The sequence below is a fragment of the Dendrobates tinctorius genome, unplaced genomic scaffold (assembly GCF_039654945.1).
Source record: "Dendrobates tinctorius isolate UK_male_01 unplaced genomic scaffold, ASM3965494v1 ptg000028l, whole genome shotgun sequence".
NCBI lineage: Eukaryota > Metazoa > Chordata > Amphibia > Anura > Dendrobatidae > Dendrobates > Dendrobates tinctorius.
The window spans coordinates 57,039,411-57,065,171 of record NW_027361696.1 but is presented as its reverse complement, the minus strand read 5'-3'; the positions used below and the strand labels follow the sequence as shown (position 1 = coordinate 57,065,171).

Below are 25,761 nucleotides of genomic sequence, written 5' to 3'. Positions count from 1 at the left end.
CCAACCTTGTGAAGACTTACAGAAAACGTTTGACCTCTGTTATTGCCAACAAAGGATATATAGCAAAATATTGAGATGAACTTTTGTTAATGACCAAATACTTATTTTCCACCATAATTTGAAAAATAATTCTTGCCATATCAGACAAGGTGATTTTCTGGATTTGTTTTCTCATTTTGACTCTCATAGTTGTGGTGTACATATGATGTCAATTACAGGCCTCTCATATTTTTAAGTGGGAGAACTTGCACAATTGGTGACTGACTACATACTTTTTTCCCCACTGTATACATATACAGCTCTGGCAAAAATTAAGAGACCACCACATCAAAACTCTGTCATGGGCAGCCCATTCTCCAGACCTGAACCCCATTGAAAACCTCTGGAATGTAATCAAAAGGACGATGGATAGTCACAAACCATCACACAAAGTAGAACTGCTTAAATTTTTGTGCCAGAACCAGTGTGAAAGGCATGCCAAGATGCATGAAAGCTGTGATTAAAAATCATGGTTATTCCATACAATATTGATTTCAGAACTCTTCCTCAGTTAACACATTTGTATTGTTGTTTCTAAATGATTATGAACTTGTTTTCTTAGCATTATTTGAGGTCTGAATGCACTGGGTTTTTTTTTGCAGTTTTTTTTTTTCATTTTGACCATTTCCCCTTTTCAGAAGAAAAATACAAAATTTATTGCTTGGAAATTCGGAGACGTTGTCAGAAATTTGAAGACTAAAAGAACAATTTAAATTTTACTCAAAAATATACCTATAAAAAGAAAAATCAGACAAACTGAACATTTGGAAGTGGTCTCTTATTTTTTGCCAGAGCTATATATATATATATATATATATATATATATATATATACACTAGATGGTGGCCCGATTCTAACGTATCAGGTATTCTAGAATATATATGCAGTTTATTTTTGAAGATTTAATAATAATGCAATAATGCACCCCCCAATCCTGATATGTATGGTCCCCTCACCCCCCAATCCTGGTATGCATGGTATTCTCACCTCCCCTTTCCTGGTATGCATGGTCTCCTCACCCCCCTATCCTGGTATGCATGGTCCCCTCAGCCCCCAATCCTGGTATGCATGGTCCTCTTACCTCCCTTTTTGGGTATGCATGGTCCCCTCACCCCTCAGTCCTGGTATGCATGGTATCCTCACCCCCCTTTCCTGGTATGCATGGTCCCCCTCACCCCCCAATCCTGGTATGCATGGTCCCCTCACCCCCAATCCTGATATGCATGGTCCCCTCAACCCCCTTTCCTGGTATGCATGGTCCCCTCACCCCCCTTTCTTGGTATGCATGGTCCCCTCACCCCCCTTTCCTGGTATGCATGGTCCCCTCACCCCCCTTTCTTGGTATGCATGGTCCTCTCACACCCCAATCCCAGTATGTATGCTCACCATCACCCACTTCCCTGGTATGTATGGTCCCCTCACCCCCAATCCTGGTATGCATGGTATCCTCACCCCCCTTTCCTGGTATGCATGGTCCCCTCACCCCCCAATCCTGGTATGCATGGTCCTCTTACCCCCCTTTTGGGGTATGCATGGTCCCCCTCACCCCCCAGGCCTGGTATGCATGGTCCTCTCACCCCCCAATCCTGGTATGCATGGTCCTCTCACCCCCCAATCCTGGTATGCATGGTCCCCTCACCCCCAATCCTGGTATGCATGGTCCCCTCACCCACCTTTCTTGGTATGCATGGTCCCCTCACCCCCCATTCGTGGTATGCATGGTCCCCTCACCCCCCTATCCTGGTGTGCATGGTCCTCTCACCCCCCTCTCCTGGTATGCATGGTCCTCTCACCCCCCAATCCTGGTATGCATGGTCCCCTCACCCCCCAATCCTGGTATACATGGTCCCCTCACCCCCCAATCCTGGTATGCATGGTCCCCTCACCCCCCAATCCTGGTATGCATGGTCCCCTCACCCCCTATCCTGGTATGCATGGTCCCCTCACCCCCCAATCCTGGTATGCATGGTCCCCTCACTCCCCAATCCTGGCATGCATAGTCCCCTCACCCCCCATTCCTGGTATGCATGGTTCCCTCACCCCCCTTTCCTGGTATGCATGGTCCCCTCACCCCCCTTTCCTGGTATGCATGGTCCCCTCACCCCCCTTTCCGTGTAGCCATGACCAATCAGCGTCGAGGCCCTCTGTCCTTGACCAATCAGCAACGCGGCCCTGTAGCCGCGACCAATCACTGCCGCGACCCTGTACAAAAATATTATTAAAAAATAAAAAAAAGTTAATCTCACCTTCCGACGGCCTCCTGTCTTCTTTCCACGCGCCTGGCCTCGCGTTCCCAGTAATGCTTTGCGCTTAGACCACTGATGATGTCGGTCTTCTTTCTCGCTCTCACGAGAGTGACGTCGGTCTTCTTTCTCGCGCTCACGAGATTGACGTAATCAGCGGTCTAAGCCGCAAAGCATTACTGGGAACGCGAGGCCGGGCGCGTGGAAAGAAGACAGGAGGCCGTCGGAAGGTGAGAATAACTTTTTTTAATTTTAATTCTCTTTTTTACAGATTAAGGCCTGCGCCTGCCGCTGATTGGTCTTGGCCTGGCGGCCGCAACCAGTCATCGGCAGGCACAGCTTACCATTACAAACAGCTGCGCCTGTCGCTGATTGGATGCGGCCTGGCGGGGGCCTGGCGGCCGCGACCAATCAGCGGCCCGCGATTTCGGTTACAGACAGACACGATAAGGCATTTATATATAAAGATATATAGATAGATAGATAGATAGATATAGATATATATAGTACATGAGATGTACTGGTATATAGGGACTAATTTTTGCCTCAGCTGTATATATATATATATATATAGTTAATGAGATGTACTGGTATATGGAGACACATTTCTGTTTACCAGTATAATATGCCTGTAAAGAAGAATGCTGTTTAGATCTTCAGGCAGAAAACATTTTCCTATACTTAGCAGTGCATCCTGCCATGGTAGAGGTTGTGAGTTGGAATCCCGGGGGAACACAATGGTTCAAGAAATGCAATTAAATAATAAACTATATACGAAGGCATTTACTGATCACATACCAATTTCTGGGGGGTCCTTACATAATGTCAAGCGTCAGAAGAAAGTTGAAATGGGTCTATAGCAGTTTATCCCAACTCCAGTCCTCAAGAGCTACCAACAAATTATGTTTTCTGGATTTCATTATTATTGTCCAGATGATAATTCCATCACCTGTTCATTACTAAGGAAATTCTGAAAACATGCACTGTTGGTGACTCTTGAGGATGTTATTTTGTGAACACTGGTCTATAATATAATACTGCCCTGAAATGGCCCCTCCACCATAGATCAGGGAGTGGCAAAGGAGCCTAATCTGTGAATATAGCGCATACTGTTACTATGCTAGCTTATCTAGTTCTTCAGCAGCACAAGAGATCTGCCATTGAATTATCCACCTTTTAATGACATTGAGGTGACTCTGCTGAACTTCACCCAATCTATACAGTAAAGTTGAAAAGTAAACTGTAGATTTTAGCTTATTTTGGCTTTTCCACAGATGGTGTGACAATTGGAATATTTCAAAATTGTTTTATTTTAATAGACTGAACCAGAATTGAGGGTCTTCATTGACTTGATATTCCAAAGATTAAGGGTGGTTTCACACGTCCTGACATTTTCCGGTACTGGAGATATCAGTGTCCGTTTGTGTGTGTATTATGTGTGGCACACGAGTGGCATCTGTGTGCCGCATCAGGACTACTTGGACGGCCGCCGGGGAAGAAGCACTGCTGTAAGCGCTGTCCCCCGGTGGCTGGTACTGAACGCAGCTGTCCTTATTCTCCACTGCTCTTTCGGCGAGCAGAGGAGAATGCATGAATGCAGTGGCGGATTAAGTGGACTATGGGCCCGGGGCTGTTCATAAAACCTGGGCCCCTGTACCCCCCTTCCCACCTGAGCGCTGCGGTCCCCGTGCGGGAATTGACAGCCGTACGGACCGCAGCACTTGGTTTGCTGAGGGTCCATACGGAAAACCCGCCACCATTCCACCACGTGTGGACATGGCCTAAAAAGACGTTGCACATACGCTGTAGGCCTACGGCCAATACGCACAAAATCGCCCAACGTGATCCTGGCCATAGGGGATCCACTTTAATGTCCCCACTTTAATTTGAAGTCCCCTTACTTCATCCATTGCAGTCCCCTATCACCCACTCACTTCATCTGCAGTGCCGCTTCATCATTTGCAGCCCCTTATCCCCCCTTCCATTTCATCATGTGCAGTCCCCTTCCCCCCAACTTCATGTGCAGCCCCACTCCCCCATCATCATGTGCAGTTAATTTTACCCCCACATCATGTGCAGTCCCCCTTACCCCAATTCATCATGTGCAGTCCCCCTTACCCCCAATTCATCATATGCAGCCCCACTCACCGCCCTTCATCATGTGAAGCCCCCACTCATTCCCCCTTCATCCTGTGAAGCCCCCACTCATCCCCCTTCATCCTGTACAACCCCAGTCACCCCCCTTCATCCTGTACAACCCCAGTCACCCCCCTTCATCCTGTGTAGCCCCACTCACCCCCTTCATCATATACAGCCCCCACTCACCCCCCTTCATCATATACAGCCCCCAGTCACCCCCCCCCGTCATCATATACAGGCCCCAGTCACCCCACCCTTCATTGTGTACAGCCCCCACTCACCCCCTCCCCCATTTAATTCATTTTATAAATAAAAAAAAATAAAAGTTCCCCATACTTACCTCACAGCCGGCTCGCTCCCAGCAGCGCCTCTGCTTTCAGCATCCTCCGGGACATGTCGGCGCGTGCACGATGACGTCATCGCGCACGCCCGACATCTGACCCGGAAGTACAGCCGGAGGGAGCCGGAGCTGAGCAGCCGTCAAGGTGACGGCCGTGCACAGCTCCCGGCCCCGGCCTCATAGAATGTGACGCGGGCGGCTGTCTGCTGCCGGCGGCGTCACAGCACAGGGCACGGCCGGCACTGTACAGGTGCTGGGGGAGCGGCCCGGGGGGCATTTGCCTCTCTGACACCCGGCCCAGCCCGCCTCTGCCCCTGGGCCCCCAAAAAACCTTGGGCCCGGGGCGACCGCCCCATCCGCCCCTATTAAGATCTGCCATTGCATGAATGAACAACTGACCTGCTGTGACCTCCGGACCGTCGGAGAATGCAAGTGATGAGGTCTCTGTGAGAGAGCTTGAACTGCCGTGACCTCATCACTTGCATTCTTCCACGGTCCAGAGGTCACAGCAGGTCAGTTATTCATTCATTCTCCCCTGCTGGCCAAAAGAGCAGGGGAGAATAAGGACAGCCCTGTTCAGCACCTGCCGCTGGGGAACAGCGGCTTACAGTAGCGCTACTTCCCTGGCGGCCGTCCGTGCACACGGAGGACAGTGTGGACTGCTCTCCCTGTGCACATGTGTGGCACGTTTTGCGGCCCGCGAGTCCGGGTGGAAACAGACATGTCTGTGTCTTTTGCATGCGGACACACGGTCCATGAAAACATGCTGACATCTGCATAGACACATTCATTTGAATGGGTCTACATGTGTCAGCGTCTCTGGTACATGAGAAAACTGTCACCACATGTACAGGAGACACTGACGTGTGAAAGAGGCCTACAGGGCAGCTCTTTGAGCAGTTAGTAGATTTGTTCCATATCCTCTTAAGTCTTCACTGTGCATTGCATTAGAATTACAGCCTGTCATGTTGTTGTGTTGAGGTTTTTAGAAACTTACAACAGCCCAGCTTTTAACTATTGCATTACTTCTGCTTGTAAAGTGAGGTATTTTGATAAAGATACAATATTTCACAACTACCGCTTAGGAAATAAAAAATCAAGTCAGATAATGTTTTCTTCTTCAAACACAAACATCTTAATTAATTCAATTCTTCCCATTTCACACAGAATAAAAAGAAACCTCAGGGTTCATAAGTGTTTCTTAGGATGATGCAGATATTGGCCCTATTGTGTAAAATGGGGGACAGCGGACCTTTGCTCTAAAAATGGGCTGCAATTAATCCTAACAATGAATTATAAATGTTTATGGTCGGAAATGAGCTTAAAGGGGTCATTCTCCGCAGGCTGCACAGTTCTCCTGTTCTCATAATGGCACTTGATTGAGAGTCATGTGATTAGACCTGTCCATCATCTTCCTCCAACTGAAAAACTGCACCTAGGAAAGACATTTTCCAATTGGAAGAGGCAGATGGACAGGACTGATCACATGTTCTTTCATCAGCAGGCGGTTTGAGAAGCGGAGAACTGTGCAGTCTGTGAAGAAGGAGGAGGAGAACCTGTATTACTTATGTATTAGTAAGAGCCACAAAATCATGTCTCCAGCATATTGTATAAGACAAAGTGGCTAACGCTTTACATTACTGATATTTTTTGCACATTATTCCTCAAAATTCACATTTCACCAGCTGCAGAGCTTCTATTTAAAACACGAAAAGACAACTCCTGTCTCCTATTGATTGCTATGAAATACCTGCATTCCTTGTAGAAAGAAGATCTGTGAAGCTAAAGTGTACACTTTTGAGGTTCTTCAGCACTTGAGGCATATTATGATGTTCTGCAGCAGCTTGTATGTATTATGATGTTCTGCAGCAGCTGAAGCGTGTATTATGATGTTCTGCAGCAGCTGAGGCATGTATTATGATGTTCTGCAGCATTTGAGGTGTATTATGAGGTTCTGCAGCAGCTGAGGCATGTATTATGATGTTCTGCAGCAGCTGAGGTGTGTTTATGATGTTATGCAGCAGCTGAAGCATTTATTATGAGGTTCTGCAGCAGCTGAGGTGTGTACTATGATGTTCTGCAGCAGCTGAAATGTATTATGAGGTTCTGCAGCAGCTGAGGAGTATTATAAGGTTCTGCAGCAGCTGAGGTGTATTATGAGATTCTGCAGCAGCTGAGATGTATTATGAGATTCTGCAGCAGCTGAGGTGTATTATGAGATTTTGCAGTAGCTGAGGTGCATTATGATGTTCTGCAGCAGCTAAGATGTATTACGAGATTCTGCAGATGCCTCAAGAAAATTTGACAGATGCGGTGAGATGATAGTGAGTGACGCGAGATGGACCCACCCATCGTGGGCGCTGGAAAAGTGTAAGAGCATGAAAATCCATCTAGCCTGGGAAGTGGCTAAGGCCTCTTTCACACTTCAGTTTTTTGCGTCAGTTAAAATCCGGCAAAAAGGTGGACAAGCGGATCCGTTCCTAACTGATGTGAACGGATGCCACAGGATCCGTTTTTTGTCGGATCCACAGAATGAGGAAATGTAAAGGAACCGCTGGCGAGAGAGGGAGAGAGAGAGAGAGAATTTTTTTTTGCTCCAATGGGCACGGTGGAAGAAAAAGAAATCCCTCCCATTGTAGAGTCAGTGGAGAATGGGTGGGGACTTGCAGAAAATGGGCAGGTGAGCCGGAAGTAGCATCATCCAGGAAGAGGAGGAGAGCACCCGCAGAAGAGCAGGCTGGCACCATTGTTGTTTGTTATTTAGGCTATGTGCACACGTAGTTTTTTGGGTATGCGGATTTTGGAGAGAAAACCGCAAAAGTCCTGCGGTTTATCTGCAGTTTTACACCTCATAATGGATGAGGTGTAAAACTGCAGCGTTTCTGCACCAAACAATTGACATGCTGCAGATTGTAAACCGCAGCATGTGCACTGCGTTTTTTTTTTCCATTGAAAATAAAGGTACTGTACAACGCAGCAGAATCTGCTGTGTTTCCGCAGAGCCAAAACCGCTGCGGAAACACAGCAGATTTCACTGCGCGTGCACATACCCTTACTTACTAAGGCTAGTTTCACATTTGCGCTTTTGAGCGCAGCGATGGCCTGCGCACGGCTGCCGCTAAGCCCTGCCGCGCCTCCGCTGGTAGCTGCACCTACCGGCGCATGACACTGCATGCGTCCTGCGTCCCCTATCTTTATCACTGGGGGTGCAGGCCGTGCGCAGTATGCATTTGGTGCGCCGACCTGCGCCAAACGCAACCTGCTGCAGTTTGGTTGCGCTCGGCGCACCGTCAAAAAGGCGCATGCGCCACCAAACGCATAGTGCACACGGCCTGCGCCCCAGTGATAAAGATAGGGGATGCAGGACGCATGCAGCGTCATGTGCCGGTAGGCGGAGCTACCGGCGGAGGCGCGGCAGGGGCGGGGCTTAGTGGCGGCCGTGCGCAGGCCGTCGCTGCGCTCAAAAGCGCAAATGTGAAACTAGCCTAACTGCAGGGTATCCAATCATTGCGCACCTATACATTGCACTTATACCAGCAGTTATGTCGGTCCATGTTTTCAGTTTGCCTTTAGTATGGGACTGTGCCTGAACACACCCTAAGGATAAGTGCACATGTTGAACTTTTGCAGCACATTTTTCTGCACCAAAACACAGAATGCTGGAAGGGAAAAATACTGCATACAATACTTGCTGTGTTGATGCATTTTTACGTGATTTTACTAGTCTTTGTGAAGGGCTTAAAAATGCTGAAAGAATTGCCATGCTGCCAATTTCTAGAAACTGATAGTTCAAATATGCAAGGAAAAAATATGCAGCGTGTGCACGAGATTTCAGACATCTCATCCATTTAGCTGGTACTGAAAACAGCGGTTTTTAATCTTGAAAAACATGAAGCAGAAATGCAGCGTGTGAACAAGCCTCAAGGGTGAAACGAATCCTAGCACTCATTTCTAAACTCCTACATGCTTTTTCAGGAGGAATGACAGAGAGATGGCACAATTTGTAACCGATCAATCCTCTTTAACTAAATTCTAACATATTATGGGGAACCTGGCATTTGATAATCCAGAAACTCCCATAATTGAATGATTGCTCTTAGCTCAGATTTGCTTGATAAATCAGAAAAAAAATGGAGACTTCTCTGAAGAAGGAGAAAACTATAAAGTAATGGCCGATTTTGTATTAGACTATGTTCCGACTATCAGCTTTTGGTGAGTTTCTAATATTGCAGCATTTGTCCTTTCTGGAGACTTGAATATTTAGCTGTGTTTTTGAGAGTTTTTTTAACGTGATTTTATCGCATTTTTGATGCTGCTGTTTTTGTCTCTTGCTGGTGTGTCATGTTTTGGCTTTGACAAAACCTTATCAATCTTAAGTTGGGGATTGCGTATATAACACATTTCCCAATGTGGAAATGCATGTGTTTTTTTTTTTTTACCTATGGATTTTCTGCACATAAAACTCAGCATATCTACAAGAGAAATTGACAAGTTACGGATTTGAAATAGGCGCGCAGGTCCACTTACGCTGAGCAAGAAAATAAAAACCCAGTGGGCACGAGATTTCTATAAATCCCATCCACATTGCTGGAACTGTAAGGCGACGTTCACACGTTGCTTTTAATTTCCGCAGGCAAAACCTGCTCTCTTGGCAGTAAAGAAGCAACTTCAAATATGTAGGTTTTGCAGCTTTTTTATTGTCTCTTGTGCATGCTGATAAAGTTTAGTGCCCCCCCCCAAAAAAAAAAAAAATTATACAACTTCTCTTTGCAGCAAAACCTGATAATTGTGTTTGTTGTTGTGTTTTTTTTTTTTTTTTTTTTTGCTGCATTTTTGCTCTTACTCATTGCTTTCTATGGGTGAAAAAAGTGACCTGTTGCAGTTTAAAAAAAAAACAAAAAAAAAACACCTAGCAGTTTGTAAAATCGGCCAGGAAAAAACAAACAAACAATGTGTGAGTATGTGATTTCTGAAATCTCATAGTCTTTGCTGGTACTGTAAAACACAGCTTAAGATTTGTGCAAAAAAAAAAAAGCAACATGTCAACATAGCCTAAGGGTGTGTGCACACGTTAAGTATTTGATGCAGAAATCTCTGTATCTCTTGGCAGGAAAAACACAGTGTAAGGCTAGTTTCACATTTGCGCTTTATAGCGCAGCAATGGCCTGCGCACGGCCGCCGCTAAGCCCCGCCCCCTGCCGGCTCCCTGCCTGCCCCATCCGGTCATCGCCGCCTACTAGCGCACATGGGCGCTTGCGATCTGCGCACCCTATCTTTAGCATAGGGTGCGCAGATCGTGCGCTAGCAGGATTTTGCCGTGCGCTGCGCACTTTTGAAGGTGCGCCGTGCGTGCCGAAATGCAACATGCTGTGTTCGGCGCACACGGGCGCACCTTCAAAAGTGCGCAGCGCACGGCAAAATCCTGCTAGCGCACATCCAGCGCATGATCTGCGCACCCTATGCTAAAGATAGGGTGCGCAGATCGCAAGCGTCCATGTGCGCTAGTAGGCGGCGATGACCGGATGGGGCGGGGCTTAGCGGTGGCCGTGCGCAGGCCGTCGCTGCGCTATAAAGCGCAAATGTGAAACTAGCCTAAAATAGGCTCATTTTTACATGTGTTTTTTTTTTTTTTTTTTTTTGCAGATTTTTTTCCCCATTCATTATTATGGTAAAAACTGCAGCAACAATGATGTTGAGTATTTGTGTTGTGTGTGTGTGTTATTTTTCTTTTAAACATCAGTATTTGTAAGCCAAAACCAGAAGTGGGTGATAAATCCAGAAGTGGTGACGGGTTTCTATTATACTTTTCCTCTGATTGTTCATCTCCTGATTTCTTTTGGTTTACAAACACTGACATAAAATAATGAATGTGTGAACGTGGCCAAAGAATCGACAAGTGCAGATTTAAATCTGTAAATCAATAATGATACATTTCAGGATACTCATTCACTTTTTCACCCCTTCAAAATTTGTGAAAAATCTTTAAAAAAAAAAAAAAAACCCGACGAATCTGCAACTTTGCGATATGTGCCGCTGCATTTTTTGACACTTAATCATCCGCCACACGTTACGTCCACTGGGACATCGGTGGGCAATAGGGTAGATTGTCTTTACGGTAGTGAAAAGTCCAGCAGAGTACACTTTCCAAAATAGTCGGTTGCTAAAAAAACAACTGAATACTACGTTTTTAGTTTGTGGGTTTTGTCTGTTTTTTGTTTTTTTGGGGGGGGTTGTTTTCTTTTGTTTGTGTTTTTATCACCGTTCCTGTATGGTATAAAATAAGGAATATTTCTGACGCATGCAACTATCCAAATGTGAACAGGGAGATCAAGAATAAAAACCCCATATGCGTATCAGGATTTTCATGCGCAGCTCCAATCCTGGCCCCCATCTTTGCACGGGAGAAGAATAATGGCTCGGATCCCTTATAGCTGTTTCTTGGGGGATTGTCTGTGACCTGTAGTCCCTGAAGCCATAGAGCTTCTAGTCCTTTCATAGCGAACACTTGCATGTAAATCAGCATTCAGCACAGGACACTGAGTAGCAGGGCTGAATTTGGAAATCTACTTCCCCATTAGCACCTCCCTGATATTGGACAGCCCCATACAGCCAGCCATGTGACGAAGAGCTGTACAGAGAATTGGAGGAGAAGCCACAGAGACGTGTGGGAGGCAAGATCTGTATATCTAGTAAAAAACCAAGATGTCATAAACCCCAATCCCCCAGCATATCATCACCAGGATCCAGGGGATTGCAGGATGCCAGGATCTGGCTGATCGGGAGACCGGTTACATATTTGTCCCATTTGTGTTTACAGATTGGATACAATGTATCTCCAGACTCATCACTTCAGTCCTTGGCTGCTGCTGTCAGGTAGGAGATGCTCTGGTGTTTATCACGTTAGATCATGTTATGTATCAATGTTTGGGTCATTCATTATTTGTATTTTCTTGGCCATATTACGCACGCAAATTCCAGATTTCAGAACCCTGTTAGTTCGCTCGGACAAGAAAATCCATCAGCCCCAATATTTGTACATGTAGCATTGTCATTGAATTATTCCGACTGCCTATGTGTAAGGCCTGCCATAGATGGCTGTGATACATATTCTGCCTGCAAAACATGGAGCCCCTCCTTCTCCATGAGCCTACGGAGCATCACTTAGGGCTTGTTTTACGTCTTGCTTATGTATATAGCGCCAGCATATTCCACAGCGCAGTACACCGGTCACCTCAGTCCTTGTCCCCAAGTGATGCTTACGATTATCATTGCATCATCTCTGATAAACGCAGATCCAATATCATAGGAATCCTATGAAATTTTTTGGAATGTATTATTAGGGCTCATACTCACTTGCGAGAGACTCGCACGAATACCGCCGGCACTCGGACCAGAGCGTGCGGCTGCATAGAAATACATGTAGCCGCACGCTCCGGTCCCAGTGCTGGGGTTTTCATGCAAGAGACTCGCACGAGAGTCATGCGAATCTCTCGCAAGTGAGTATGAGCCCTCATATGGAGCTGCAGATTAGTCCGCAAAGCTAAACTGCTAACCACTGTCCACCAGAGGCGGACGTATCATTGGAGCAACAGGGTCCCAAGAAATAAGAGGGCCCACTATCATCTCCAAAGCAGTTGAAATGGATGAGCTATTGGGCTACAAATGGCCAACATATTGTTCTTGCACAGGGGCCCGCTGTATCCACCGGTGGTCCACTATGGACGTATGGTTCACTTGGGGTTCAGTCTTTAGTACAAACACTAATATGTGTAAGGCCAAGTCCAGAAAGTGTTTGTGCCCAACAGTGGGCACAGTCGGGGTGTATGCACAGATAAACGTCCATCATAGGGACCCATTGGAAAGAAACCGTATAAATCACATGGTGTCTGCTTCTATGCACTCGCCCTATGTAATGGACAACATTGCTGCTTTTCTGTACAGTTAAACAGTATGCAGTCATATACCGGTCAGACGGAGGCAGAAAGGACAACCTTTTAGCCCTCTTCTGGTGAATGGGGGTCTATGGTAAGGGTACAGTGTACATCGGAAAATTCTCATGACCACTGGTAAAAATACAGAATATGGGCCAGTAATGTGTCTGTCACCAAAAGCTACTTTGGAGGTGGATGTGGCCCCTGTGCAACTGCACGTGTTTCACCAATGGTGAGTCCACCAATGTTCTAATGTTTTTTCAGGTTGGGTGATCGTACACCTAGACAGCCTTCCTAGCATTTGACAAGCCCTACTATATTTGTATATACACTTGTCAGGCCCACACAACGATTATGATGGGCATTTGCAAATCTGATAAAAACAAGGATCAGGTGTTTTTGGGAATTGGTGGTAGAGCACAATGAGAATCTAATGTGCACCGTAATGGAGATTTCCATCTGATCACAATTCACCCATTATAGAAACAGGCTTTTTTTTTTTTCCTCCAGATCAGATGATGAAATCTCTGTATGTAACCCAGACTTCTCTCTTTTCGATCTTGAGAAGTGTGATATGTACTATAGGACACCAAAAATGAGTCATTTCCAATCTGGTGATGCGTGAACTGGCAGCAGAATTTCAACAGATGTCTGCCATCTTTGGCCTCCTAGTTAAAACCTTAGAAATTTCTGTAAGATGATCTTCTGCTTGTGAATCCACCCTAACAGTGTGCTGGGATTTGTAACTTTACACAAATAAGAAATTAACTGCACAGAAAGGGTTTATCTCGTGTTCTAAAAAGTAAAAAATGCTACATGCTTGTACAAGTAAGAAACTTGGCAATTTACTTGTTATTAAAAATCATCTCCATTCTTAAGAACAGAGTGATTTTTTTTTTTTTTTTAATTTAATTGTTTATTGCTCCTTGTTTAGGTTAATGGCCACCAGTGTTGTCTAACAGTAGTGTCTGAAAATGTGAAGTGTTTACTAGCTTTTTCTCATACAGCTTGTAAGCACTGCACTGAATCCGGCTGGTATTGCTGGAGTTCACTCTTGGCTCTGATCCAGTGAGTTTCAGAGGCACTGCGCTCTGATGCTGTAGCAGGAATGCTGCCTCATATAGCAGCGTCGGAGAAAACACAGCAACGATGTTGAAGGTCTGGACTGTCAATCTAGTAGCCGTGTCTGCCCCTCAGCAATCAGAAAGAAAGGAGGGAGGAGCGGGGTAAACTATGAAGATGGGAATAATCTTGCCCAAGTGCATCCATGGTTCTAAATTCAAAGGTTATATGGTCTCCAGAGATTGTAAGGGGCAAGGGCAACTGAAAACCCTTGACAAAGACATTTTACCATTATTTAAAGAGCTCCCATCAGCACGATTTTGTGATGTAAAGTATTGACATGGCTTTAAAGGGTGTGTAATACTGATTCCATTGATGCCTTTGGTGAAGAAATCCGCTTTGTGGTTCTACTTTAATCACCATTTGAATTCTTATGCTAATTGGACTTCGATGCACAGGGGCCGGACTAAGCACTGAGTATTTTTCTCCCTATCTATGATTCCCTGGCCCCTCCACCTGCCTCCATCTGTGAATGATAGGTCACTATTGAAATTTTAAACAGATGAGGAACGTGATTCACAGACTGGAGGAAGATGGAGGGGCTGGGAAATCAAACAGGGAGGAGAAGACCCAATGCACAGTCTGGCCCCTGTGCACTGAAATCTAATTAGCAGAAAAATTTAAATTGTGATTAAAGAAAAACAATAAAGTGGATTTCTTCATCAAAGGTATCAATATAATCTTTTACAGCACTATCACAGCCGTGACTTTTCTCTACACTCCAGAATCGGGCTGATGGGTTGTCTTTAAGGCCAGGATCACATTGCGTTAGTGCAGTCCGTTCAACGCATAGCGTTGGTGGACTGTGTTAACGCTACTCCATAACGTGATCGCGTTATGCGATCCCGCTAGCGCAGACCGCGTCCGAGGGTCCGTCACAGAATGGAGGCACATCGCTAACACGTGCCGATTATGGCATGCGTTAGCGATACGCTTGTCTATGGGTGCATTAACACATCCGTTACATAGCGTTAATGCCGCTATGTAACGGATGCGTTAAACGCAGCCCACAAACGCAATATGAACCCAGCCTTACCAAGTGTGCCTCCAATGACTGTTGGATGGAGCGTAAGGTAGTGCTCTGGTGGTTAGTCTAGTGATGTGAGGGATGCACACATTCACCCATGACATTGGATGCACCACCGATTGCTTAGCCATTCAGGAGCTGAGCAGTTTAAATGTGTTATTAGTCACAGAAGGGTGACGGCGTACTGCCCGATGGAAAAAGGTGGTTCATCAGCAAGTATAAGTAGATAATTTTCTTAGAAATCTTCCAAAGACAAGCTGGTTTTCGGCCCCTAACCGGAGCCTTCATCGGGTGAGTATAGAGGTATCTCCTTATACTTGCTGTTGTGCTACCCACTTTCATCGAGCCGACACCCTTCCATGACTTGGAATCCAAAGGCCCTCAGTCACTCTATTTCCTCTTTCTTCAAACATTCGTGATCTACAAAAAAAACTTCTGTATTTTTTATTTACCTTTATTTTGACAATTGTATAGCTACTCTTATCAGCTCTTCAGAATTAATTTTAGACTTTTTCCAAATGTCTTTGTCTTATGCTTGGCCAAGAGCCCGTACTTGTTAACTGATCACACCTATTGCCAAGGCAGTGACAAACTTGAAATTAATGTCAGCCATACAATCCCACTATTACTGTTTGGAGCATACAACAGCCACATGCTTATGGAGTATTGTGCTGAGCAGATAGCAGATGGTGCTGTGTGAGCTGTTACAGTTTGATGATATGCTAAGTATTTCTATTTTTGTTGTTTTTTATTTTGTTTTAACGGCCGTTAGGTCGATCTTGATCCATTGTGACTTAATGGATGAACGAACTGTAAGAATATAGATATTGTGCAAGCCTAGACAAGGTCCACCAGGGTCTTCTCTGCTGTTATCTTGATCGCGTGAAGCCACAAGGTTGCTGATCTTCATCTTCCTTGTTCCTTCTATTCTTTCAACCATGATGTCCTTCTCCAGTGATTGCTCTCTTCGTATGATGTGTTCAAAGTAGGCAAGTCGTAGCTTGGTGATGCTTACTTCGAGTGACATTTCTGGCTTGATTTGTTCCACAATTGATTTGTTTGTCCTTTTTCCCATCCATGGTATTGATACCATCCTTCTCCAGCACTAAATTTCCAAGGCGTCGTCAATTCTTTCTTTTTTCTTTCTTTCCCGTGTTTTGCAGTTGAATGTTATCACAGGGGGAAAAAAATATTCCCATGTCATGGCCAGGGATTATTCCATTGGAGTCCTGACTTCTGGTGAAATTCCCACATGTTGCCACAACTCGTTGCCACGATGGTTTGGGCATGTGGGCTGGAACTTGGCTCTACTTACTCATGCTGCTTGGGTACTGTGTGCCCTTTGCCTTCACCAGGGTTCAGGACTAGAGCAGTAAATTGAACTGTTGCTGATTTTTTTTTTTTTTTTTTTTTTTTTTTTTTTTTTAAGCCAACGCTTTGAAGGCAGACCCTTCAGTTTATAAATTGGCAGTCTAGGAGTCTATGTTCATAACCCAGCAGTCACATTGACATACCAGAAGATCAATTGTAGCTGAATTTCCACTGCAGTAGGAAAACCAGGACACCATCATCTCTAATGTCAGTGACCTATTTATCTGGACTCTGCCCCATGTTTAATGTTTGCAGACAGTACAAGATAGGAACAATCCATGTAAAGTCCAAACCTGGTACAGTGGATCTAAGTAGGCTACACGCCACTGTTAAAATGCCAGGTTTCTGTCATATAAGAAAAATCATACCAAGAAGAGTCATTTCAGAACTTTTTTCACCTTTAATGTCATCGATAATCTGTACAAATCTAAAACAAACTGGAATAATTAGTTTTCACTCTCAAAATTATGTTGTTGCATAAGTGAGTACACCGTCTTATTCGTATTAAACCCATAAAAAGTTTAAATGTTCTAAGAGTATTTTCCTGATGTTTTCTTAATTACATTTTACAGCTAACATGGTCTGTAAAACAGCTGACAGCTTTCTACAAAGAGATCCCTTTTCTGTGTTATCAGTCAGAAGGGTAGAAACAAATTATCAACCTATCAGATATGTCATAGAATGCTCTGAAGACATTGTCAAGAAGTGGCTTAAATTTGGCACAACAGTGGTAATACCTAGAGCTGAACATCACTCCAGAAAGTGATCAGACAAGAAGAATATTTGTCCAGGAGGCTACCAAAAGGCCTAGAGAGACATTAACCCCTTTCAGATATCAGACATCGGGCGTAATAGTGTGCCGATGTCCGACTCTCTTCCTTTGATATGGGCTCCGGCGGTGAGCCCACTTCTTTCCTGGCACATGTCAGCTGTTTTGAACAGCTGTCATGTGCCCTGAACAACCCGTAAAATGCTGACAGCGGTATTTAACATGCACTTCTGGCAATCGTGCTGGAAATCCGCCCAATGGTGACCCCCATCACGTGATCGCGGGTCACCAATGAGTTGACATGACAACCAGTGGTCTCCTGCAGACTTCTATGGTTGTCACTGCCGGATTGCTATGAGTGTCGCCCAGTGGTCGGCGCTCATAGCAAGTCAGCAATTCGGGTGCATACAGGTGATCTGATCATCGCCTGTATGTAGCAGAGCCGATCGGGTTATGGCAGCTTCTAGTCTTCCATGGAGACTATTGAAACATGCCAAAAGTAAAAAACAAACAAAATGTTTTTAAAAATATAAAAAAAATATAAAAGTTCGAATCGCTCCCCTATTGCCCCTTCAAACTAAAACAATGAAAAAAAATCAAACATACACATATTTGGTATCGCCGCATTCAGAATCGCCTGATCTATCAATAAAAATGGATTAACCTAATCACTAAATGGCATAGTGGGGGGAAAAAAAAGGCAAAACGTCAGAATTATGTTTTTTTTTTTTTTTTTTTTTTTTTTTTTTTATCGACACAACATTGCATTAAAATGCAATAACGGGTGATCAAAATATCGAATCTGCACCAAAATGGTATCATTGAAAACGTCAACTCAGTGGACAAAAAATAAGCCCTCACCCAACCAGAGATCACAAAAAATGGAGACGCTATGGGTATCGTAAAATGGCGCTTTTTTTTTTTTTTTTTTTTTTTTTTTTTTAATTAACAAAGATTGGAATTTTCACCACTTAGATTAAAAAAGAACCTAGACATATTTGGTGTTTATGAAATTATATTGACCTGGAGAATCATATTGGCAGGTCAGTTTTAGCATTTAGTGGACCTAGTAAAAAAGTAAAATGGGGATGCATTGATTTAAATTGTATTTTATATTTTTTTTCTTTAAAACTTTTTGTTATACTGCAATACTTTTGATATTTCATTTCATAATCTAGTGAAATTGACATTCTTTTAAATCCACCCACAGGAGATGGTGGTTACAAAAACCATGACATGGCAAATTGTTGACACCCTGTGATCGGGGGCAGTGGCAGCCAGGGGAAACCTGTGCACCGACAGCTAAGACCTTTCAATGCTTATGTTGGTGATTGAAAGTTGTCAATTAAATGGCTATACAGTTGCAATTGGAGCTGGCTCTGGTTGCTGCAGAGACTCTGTTGACCTAAGGAAGGGGAGGAACCCCTTGGCGCATTTCCTCAGCCCCTCTTAACCACTACTAATCAGACACGGAGACCAAATGATGAGTGAAGGTCGGTCACAGCTTTATTTAAAATTTTTAAAAAATTTTTCTTAACAACCATTTGAAAACAGGCACTTAGCTTTCTTAAACACGCGCTAGCCACTAAATGCCCTGCTCCCTAGTCGCAGGCAAGTCAGCCAGCAAGCCGTAGCTTTGTGCCATAACTTCTCCACCGCTGTGACTTGAATAACTACAAAGAAAAGGAACACGACGACATAACATCAATAATTTATAACAAAGGGGAGGGAGGGTGGGAAAAAGCACCTCCAGTACCGCAGTAAAATAGGGAAGAGGAAGGTCTGCCTAAAGTCAGGAGCTTTATATACAGAGGAAGGGGTTGTGCTATCCCCTTCCTCATCCCATTGGCCCCCCCATACATAAACCCCACCCCACTAACACGTGGGTAGGGCAGCTACAATGCCTGAACCAAACAGGGGTAAGGGGAGGGTAATAATAATAAATTTTACTTTTATAGCGCCAACATATTCCGCAGCACTTTACATTTCAGAGGGTATTTGTACAGACAATAGACATTACAGCATAACAATAATCACATACAGTAGATTATAACAAATACCAAGAGGAAAGAGGGCCCTGCTCGCAAGCTTACAGTCTATGAGGAAAGAGGTAGACACGAAAGGTGGGTGGTAACAGTTCCCCTGATTGTATGGACCAGCCATAATGTTAGGTGTGTGACAGTATGGACACAGAGGGCTAGTGGATGCATAAAGCATGTGGGAAAATGATGCGGGAAATCTGGTTATGGTAAAACTTTTGGCTGTGCCACACAGGGATAGATTAGGTTAATGTGTTGAGGCGATAGGCCAGTCTGAATAAATGCGTTTTCAGGGCACGCTTAAAATTGTGGGGATTGGGGACTAATTGTATTGACCTGGGAAGTGCATTCCAAATAATTGGCGCGGCACGTGTAAAGTCTTGGAGACGGGAGTGGGAGGTTCTGACTATTGAGGATGCTAACCTCAGGACATCAGCAGAACGGAGGGCGCGGGTAGGGTGGTATACTGAAAGAAGGGAGGAGATGTAGGGTGGTGCTGAGCCATGGAGGGCTTTGTGGGTGAGGGTAATAAGTTTATACTGAATTCTGGAGTGGATGGGTAGCCAGTGTAATGACTGGCACAAGGTAGAGGCATCGGTGTAACGATTGGTGAGGAATATGATCCTGGCTGCAGCATTCAAGACAGATTGGAGAGGGGAGAGTTTGGTAAGAGGGAGACCGATTAGAAGAGTTACAATAGTCGAGACGAGAATGAATAAGAGAAACAGTAAGAGTTTTTGCAGAGTCAAAAGTAAGAAAAGGTCGAATTCTAGAAATGTTTTTGAGGTGCAGATGACAAGAGCGAGCAAGTGATCGAATGTGGGGGGCAAAGGAAAGCTCGGAGTCAAGTATGAACCCCAAGACAGCGGGCCTGTTGCTGGGGAGTAATAGTGGAACCACCCACAGAAATAGCAATGTCGGGTATAGGTACATTAGTAGAGGGAGGAAACACCAGGAGTTCAGTCTTTGACAGGTTCAGTTTCAGATATAGTGAGGACATGATATTAGACACAGCGTTTAGACAATCGCCGGTGTTTTCTAGAAAGGCTGGCGTGATGTCATCAGAAGAAGCGTATAATTGGGTGTCATCAGCATAGAGATGGTATTGGAAACCAAATCTACTGATTGTTTGACCAATAGGGGCAGTGTACAAGGAGAAGAGGAGGGGGCCTAGAACCGATCCTTGGGGGACCCCAACAGTAAGGGGAAGGTGAGAGGAGGAGGAACCGGCAAAAGATACAGTAAAGGAGCGATCCGAGAGATAGGAGGAGAACCAGGAGAGAATGGTGTCCTTGAGGCCAATGGAACGGAGCATAGTGAGGAGGAGCTGATGATCCACAGTGTCGAATGCTGCAGAGAGATCCAAGAGAATTAACATGGAGTAAAGACCATTTGATTTAGCTGTTAGCAGATCATTAGAGACTTTAGTGAGGGCAGTTTCAGTGGAGTGTAAAGAGCGGAAACCGGATTGGAGAGGGTCGAGAACAGAGTTTTCTGAGAGATAGCGGATAAGACGGGAGTGGACCAGGCGTTCCAGGAGTTTAGAGATGAAGGGAAGATTAGAGACAGGTCTATAGTTAGTGGCACAGTTTTGGTCGAGGGATGGTTTTTTAAGTAGTGGATGTATGATGGCATGCTTAAATGAGGAGGGAAAAATACCAGAAGAGAGAGAGAGAGGTTAAATATTTTAGTTAGGTGAGGGGTGACAGCAGGGGAAAGGGACTGGAGGAGATGTGACGGAAATGGGTCACTGGTACAAGTAGTTGGGCGAGAAGATGCAAGGAGCCTGCTTACTTCTTCTGTGACTGGTTCAAAATCAGAGAGTGAGCTAGATGCAGTGGGGGAGGGAGGACAGTGCATGGTATGAGGTGATTGGGAGATAATTTCCTGTCGAATCTGGTCAATTTTTTCTTTGAAGTAATTGGCCAGATCGTCAGCTCGGAGCTCCGTGGTTGGGGCCTGTACTCTTGGATTGAGTAGAGAATGAAAAGTGTCAAAGAGACGTTTCGGGTTATTGGACAGTGAGATGATGAGGGTGTTGAAATAGGTTTGTTTGGAGAGGTGAAGGGCAGTGTTGTATGTTCTAAGCATAAACTTAAAATGGATGAAATCTTCGTGTAGATTGGATTTTCTCCACAGACGTTCGGCGCACCTGGAGCACCGCTGCAGGAAACGTGTTTGCACCGTGTGCCAGGGTTGTCGCCGTCTGCGTTGTGGTGTTCTATTTATAGGGGGTGCAAATTCATCCAGGGCACTTTGAAGTGTTTCATTGTAATGCTTCAATGCAGAATCAGGACATGAGAAGGAGGAGCTGGGGGCCAATGAAGACTGTAAGTTCTTCATAAGTTTCTGGGTGTTAATGGCCTGTATGTTTCTATAAGTCTGGACAGTGGGGGTGACCAGAGCAGCCTGGCAGTTCTTGATAGAGAATGAAAGAAGATTGTGGTCAGAGAGCGGGAGAGGGGAGTTTGCAAAATCATCCACTGCACAAAGCCGAGAGAAGACCAAGTCGAGGGAGTTACCGTCTTCATGCGTTGGAGAATTAGTAAGCTGCGAAAGGCCAAATGAGGAGGTTAGAGATAAAAGGTGAGTAGCAGATGATGAGAGGGGAAGAGCAATGGGGATGTTGAAATCTCCCATGATGAGGGTAGGGATGTCACAGGAGAGAAAATGTGGAAGCCAAGTGGCAAAATGATCCAGGAACTGATGGGAGGGGCCGGGAGGACGATACACCACCACCACTCGCATGGAGAAGGGGGGTGTAGAGTCTGACGGCATGGACCTCAAAAGAAAGGAAGACAAATGAGGGTACTTGAGGGATAACCTGAAAGGTACATTTTGGTGATAGGAGCAGACCAACGCCTCCACCTGCTCTATTGTCTGATCTTGGGGTATGAGAGAAGTGTAGCCCCCCGTATGAAAGAGCAGCAGCAGCGGTAGTGTCTGACTGCTGGATCCAGGTTTCAGTAAGAGCCAGGAGGTTAAGAGAATTAGAAAGGAAGAAGTCATGGATGAAGGAGAGTTTGTTACACACTGAGCAAGAATTCCAAAGTGCACAATTAAGAGAGAGATGGCATGCAGGGAATATTAATAAGATTAGAGGAGTTTCTAAGTGTAGCAGTCGGGGGGTTTGACTTTCTATAACATGGGGGACCAGGGTTGGGAGCAATGTCTCCTGCGACTAGGAGAAGGAGGATAGAAAGAGTGAGCAGATGGTTAAGTGATTTGTGAGAGCGTCTCTGATGTTGAATGGTGGGACTGACTGGATCTGTGCAATTTAACAATGTGAAAAGAGTGTGAGTGCTATACATAGGAGAGGAAAGGAGCGAGGGGCCGATATGGATGGAGTGTAGAGAGTTAATGCCAGGGCAGTGGATGTGTGTGAATGCAGCGGCCAGAATAAAAATTACACAAATGCATATGGTATATATTTGTTGTACTCCTAATGTACAGGGAGTAGATGTATATAAATGTCTTACCTGTCTCCTGCCCTGTCTCACTGCCATGTTATAACTGCCAGTAGTACTTTGATACATGTACTTCGATTACATGTGCATAAATGCCACCCCTGCATAAATGCTCCCCCTAGCTAGGTCTGAATATATAGGAGGTTAAGGCTAAGATTTTTTTTTTCTTCTTTTGCTCTCTCTTCTCGTTAATCAATCACACTAAATTGAGACACCAGGACCCAATAAAGTGTTGTGGTCAAATAAACACATGTCCAGCACTACATGGATCATAAAGCACTTTGAAAAGTTTCTTGACCTCACAACATAAGGGGACAAGCAGAGTAAGTTGAAAAAAAAAAAACTATATACCAGATATAAGCTTGCATAGTTGAAAACACATAGATAGCATTCAGGATTAACTGCTTGCTGACATTGAATGGAGACACAGGAGTGGATTCAGAGCAGAGATTGGAAAAGCTGGTTACCTGTATGAAGAGAATAGAGATGCGTGTCACATTCATCCATGTTATAACTGCCAGTAGTACTTTGATACATGTACTTCGATTACATGTGCATAAATGCCACCCCTGCATGCAGGGTAGGAAAGGCACACCCAGTCAGTGGCACTTTCCTTATTCAGATCAGTGCCCACCATACCAGCTGTATAACAAAGGTCACATCTGCCATATACTGTATAGAGTGGGCTCAGCATCTTACATTTTCAGTAGACCTGTAATAGGGCACAGAGCAGTAGCTATGGGCGAGATAGTCGTTTCTTACGCCTCGGCACGTTTCATGAAGGAGGAGATCTTGGCTGGGTGTGTGGACTTGTGCTGTGAGGGCACCTCACCTTTGGAGGCCTCATATAACTATTGCTGGTTGGCCAGGTCCAGATGTTTTACAGCTCAAGGAGGGAGACCACAGCTATTTAAAAATTTAGTTTTACTGACCAAAAAGTCTGACTCCTGTATACATGAGATAGCGGGTACATTTATTCTTCTCTTACATTTCAACATTACAGAGCATCTCTATACTATGTGATAGAGTCACTGGCACTGTATGTGTGGGGAGATATGCGTCACAAAGATTGCTTCCTTCCATGATCTAGAAACCAATAAGTTTATCTTCAGTTAATCAGCCATGTTATGGGACGGGTTTGTAGGTGAGTAGGTAATAGATGGGCGGGATGCCTACTCATCATATTTCCACTTCAAGGGCGCAGCGGGGATGTTAAATGTACAGCCACTTTTTTTTTTTTTTATTTTATTCGGTGTTGTGTGTTTGGAGAGGAAAGACAACAAACGTGGCTCCTGGAAGAGTTGAGGACTTTGTGGGTTACCTGCGGGTGAATCCTGCAGGAAAAGGACTCTATTAGACTTTATCTTTGTTTTGCCATTAGGTCAGAAAGACCACGTTTACTTTTTTCAGCCCTGCTATGGTTTATGCCATGTTTTAATAAACCAGCAGGTGACTTACCGTAAGAGGCATTCCTGAGTTTACCTCTGCAAGCAGCTGAGTGAGTCAACCCCTCACAACATATTCTATTCACTTCCATCACTTCTCTTGTTCACGTCTCCACTAGCCCTACTTGTACTTGCACAATCCAGCCTACTACCACATTGCAGGCCATGAAAGTCATCTTCTCCTCCCACGGTACTGCGTCATTTTCCCTCTTAAAGGGATGGTGCCGATATGGCCAAAACTAACTTGTTGCTGGTGGGCACTTAAGGCGAACCTGTCAGCAGGATTTTGCTAAGCAAACTGCAGAAACTGTCAGGTTGGCAGTGTTAAACTGATCTGCTCTATGCCAGAGAAGTTTTGGGGTGATCTGTGGGCAGGTCTCTTCTTGGCTTCCCTGGCTTGGGCTGGTTTCAGACTAGCGCATTTTAGGGTTTTGGCGTGTGCTGCGCACTTTTGAAGGTGCGCCGAGCGCACCAAAATGCAACATGGTGCATTCGGTGCACACTGACGCACCTTCAAAAGTGTGCAGCGCATGCCAAAATCCTACTAGCGCACGGTCTGCGCACCCTATGCTAAAGATAGGGTGCGCAGATCGCATGAAGCCGTGTGCGATAGTAGGAGGAAATGACCGGACGGGGCGGGCAGGGGGCAGGGCTTAGCGGCGCCGTGCGCTGCATGTAAAATGCACTAGTCTGAAACCAGCCTTAGAGCACGAAGGTCAGACTCTGCTCCGGGGCGGGGCTGTAGGTACAGACTTATCATTAACTGAAAAATTCTAACAATGATGACACAAGACGGATTTCTTCACTCCAGGTATCATTCATTTTAATCAGTTTTACTGTGACAACCTGACAGTGTCTGTATTTTACTTAGCAAAATCCTGCTAACAGTTTCGCTTTAAAGAACCACTAAAGTTTTGGGATTTTTTTTTTTTTTCAGAGCTGTAGTGGTGCTTTTAAATGTAAGCCACCTGCCCCTGTTATTATACTTGCCTTGCAGCGGCTTCACCCTTTACTGATGCCGTTTCGGTCCCACGGCGCCATCTTGTGACAGTGGCTTCCGACTGTTCGGAAGTCAGAAGCTATGTCAAAAGCTCTCAAGGCAAGTCTGACAGCCAGAATGAGGCCCTCATACACTTGTATTGAAAGGTGACCTCTGACATGCAGGAACTAGAGCGTGTCGGTAGGTCACTTTTCACCAGAGCGACGTTGGAAATGAATGAAGGTGATAACAGGGGAGAATCAGACACTGAGCAGGGAACTTACATTTAAGCACCACTCCAGCTGTGCAATGAAAAAATAATGCTGGAGTGGTGCTTTAAGGAACTCCTACCCAGGACACTCGCTTCATGCTACGTTCTGGTCCATCCAGTATCAGGACCTGTGTCCTAGTCTTCTCATCATTCGATTGACCTGTTTCACTTTGATCACTCTGTTACTCGTTCAACACTTTTTTTTTTTTTTTTCTCTATCTTGATATTCAGAATCTCACTTGCCTCTCTTTCGGCCTCCTTCTTCAGCTAAGGGACATCCTTATCATAAGGTTCTGGAGACCACTCAGACATCAGGTCTCTGTCAATCGCTGAGCCCTATCTGACTTCCTAACAGGAAACTGTCACTTTCCCTTGCACTAGCATTTCCCACCATGGACAAGTCCTAACACTTAATTTTGTTCCCCTATAGTTGAAGTACACACATTATCAACATTACTAACATCTTTAATGCGCATCACAATTCATATTACATCACAAAAAGGTTCTGTCCACATTCCCCTTTGAAGAAACAAGTATGTCTAGCTCCACGCACACACACGTACCTGGGCAGGACTGCTG

The 25,761-nt window shown here is 44.9% G+C and overlaps 1 protein-coding gene across 6 annotated transcripts in view; it reads left to right on the top strand.

Moving 5' to 3' along the window:
* The first annotated feature begins 6,224 nt into the window (after positions 1-6,224).
* The window catches only part of LOC141085423 (cell adhesion molecule CEACAM8-like), a 188,500-nt gene continuing 168,963 nt past the window's right edge, over positions 6,225-25,761 (top strand). Inside the window, exons 1-2 of one of the 6 annotated variants that reach the window (XM_073570781.1) lie at positions 6,256-6,336; positions 11,579-11,634. In XM_073570781.1, the coding sequence (XP_073426882.1) occupies positions 11,589-11,634 (46 nt within the window). In that variant the 5' untranslated portion in view covers positions 6,256-6,336; positions 11,579-11,588. Of the gene's footprint in view, positions 6,337-7,054; positions 7,132-7,397; positions 7,442-8,767; positions 8,974-11,578; positions 11,635-25,761 lie in introns of those variants that run through there. The other 5 variants (XM_073570780.1, XM_073570778.1, XM_073570779.1 and 2 more) reach the window with 5 other exon arrangements.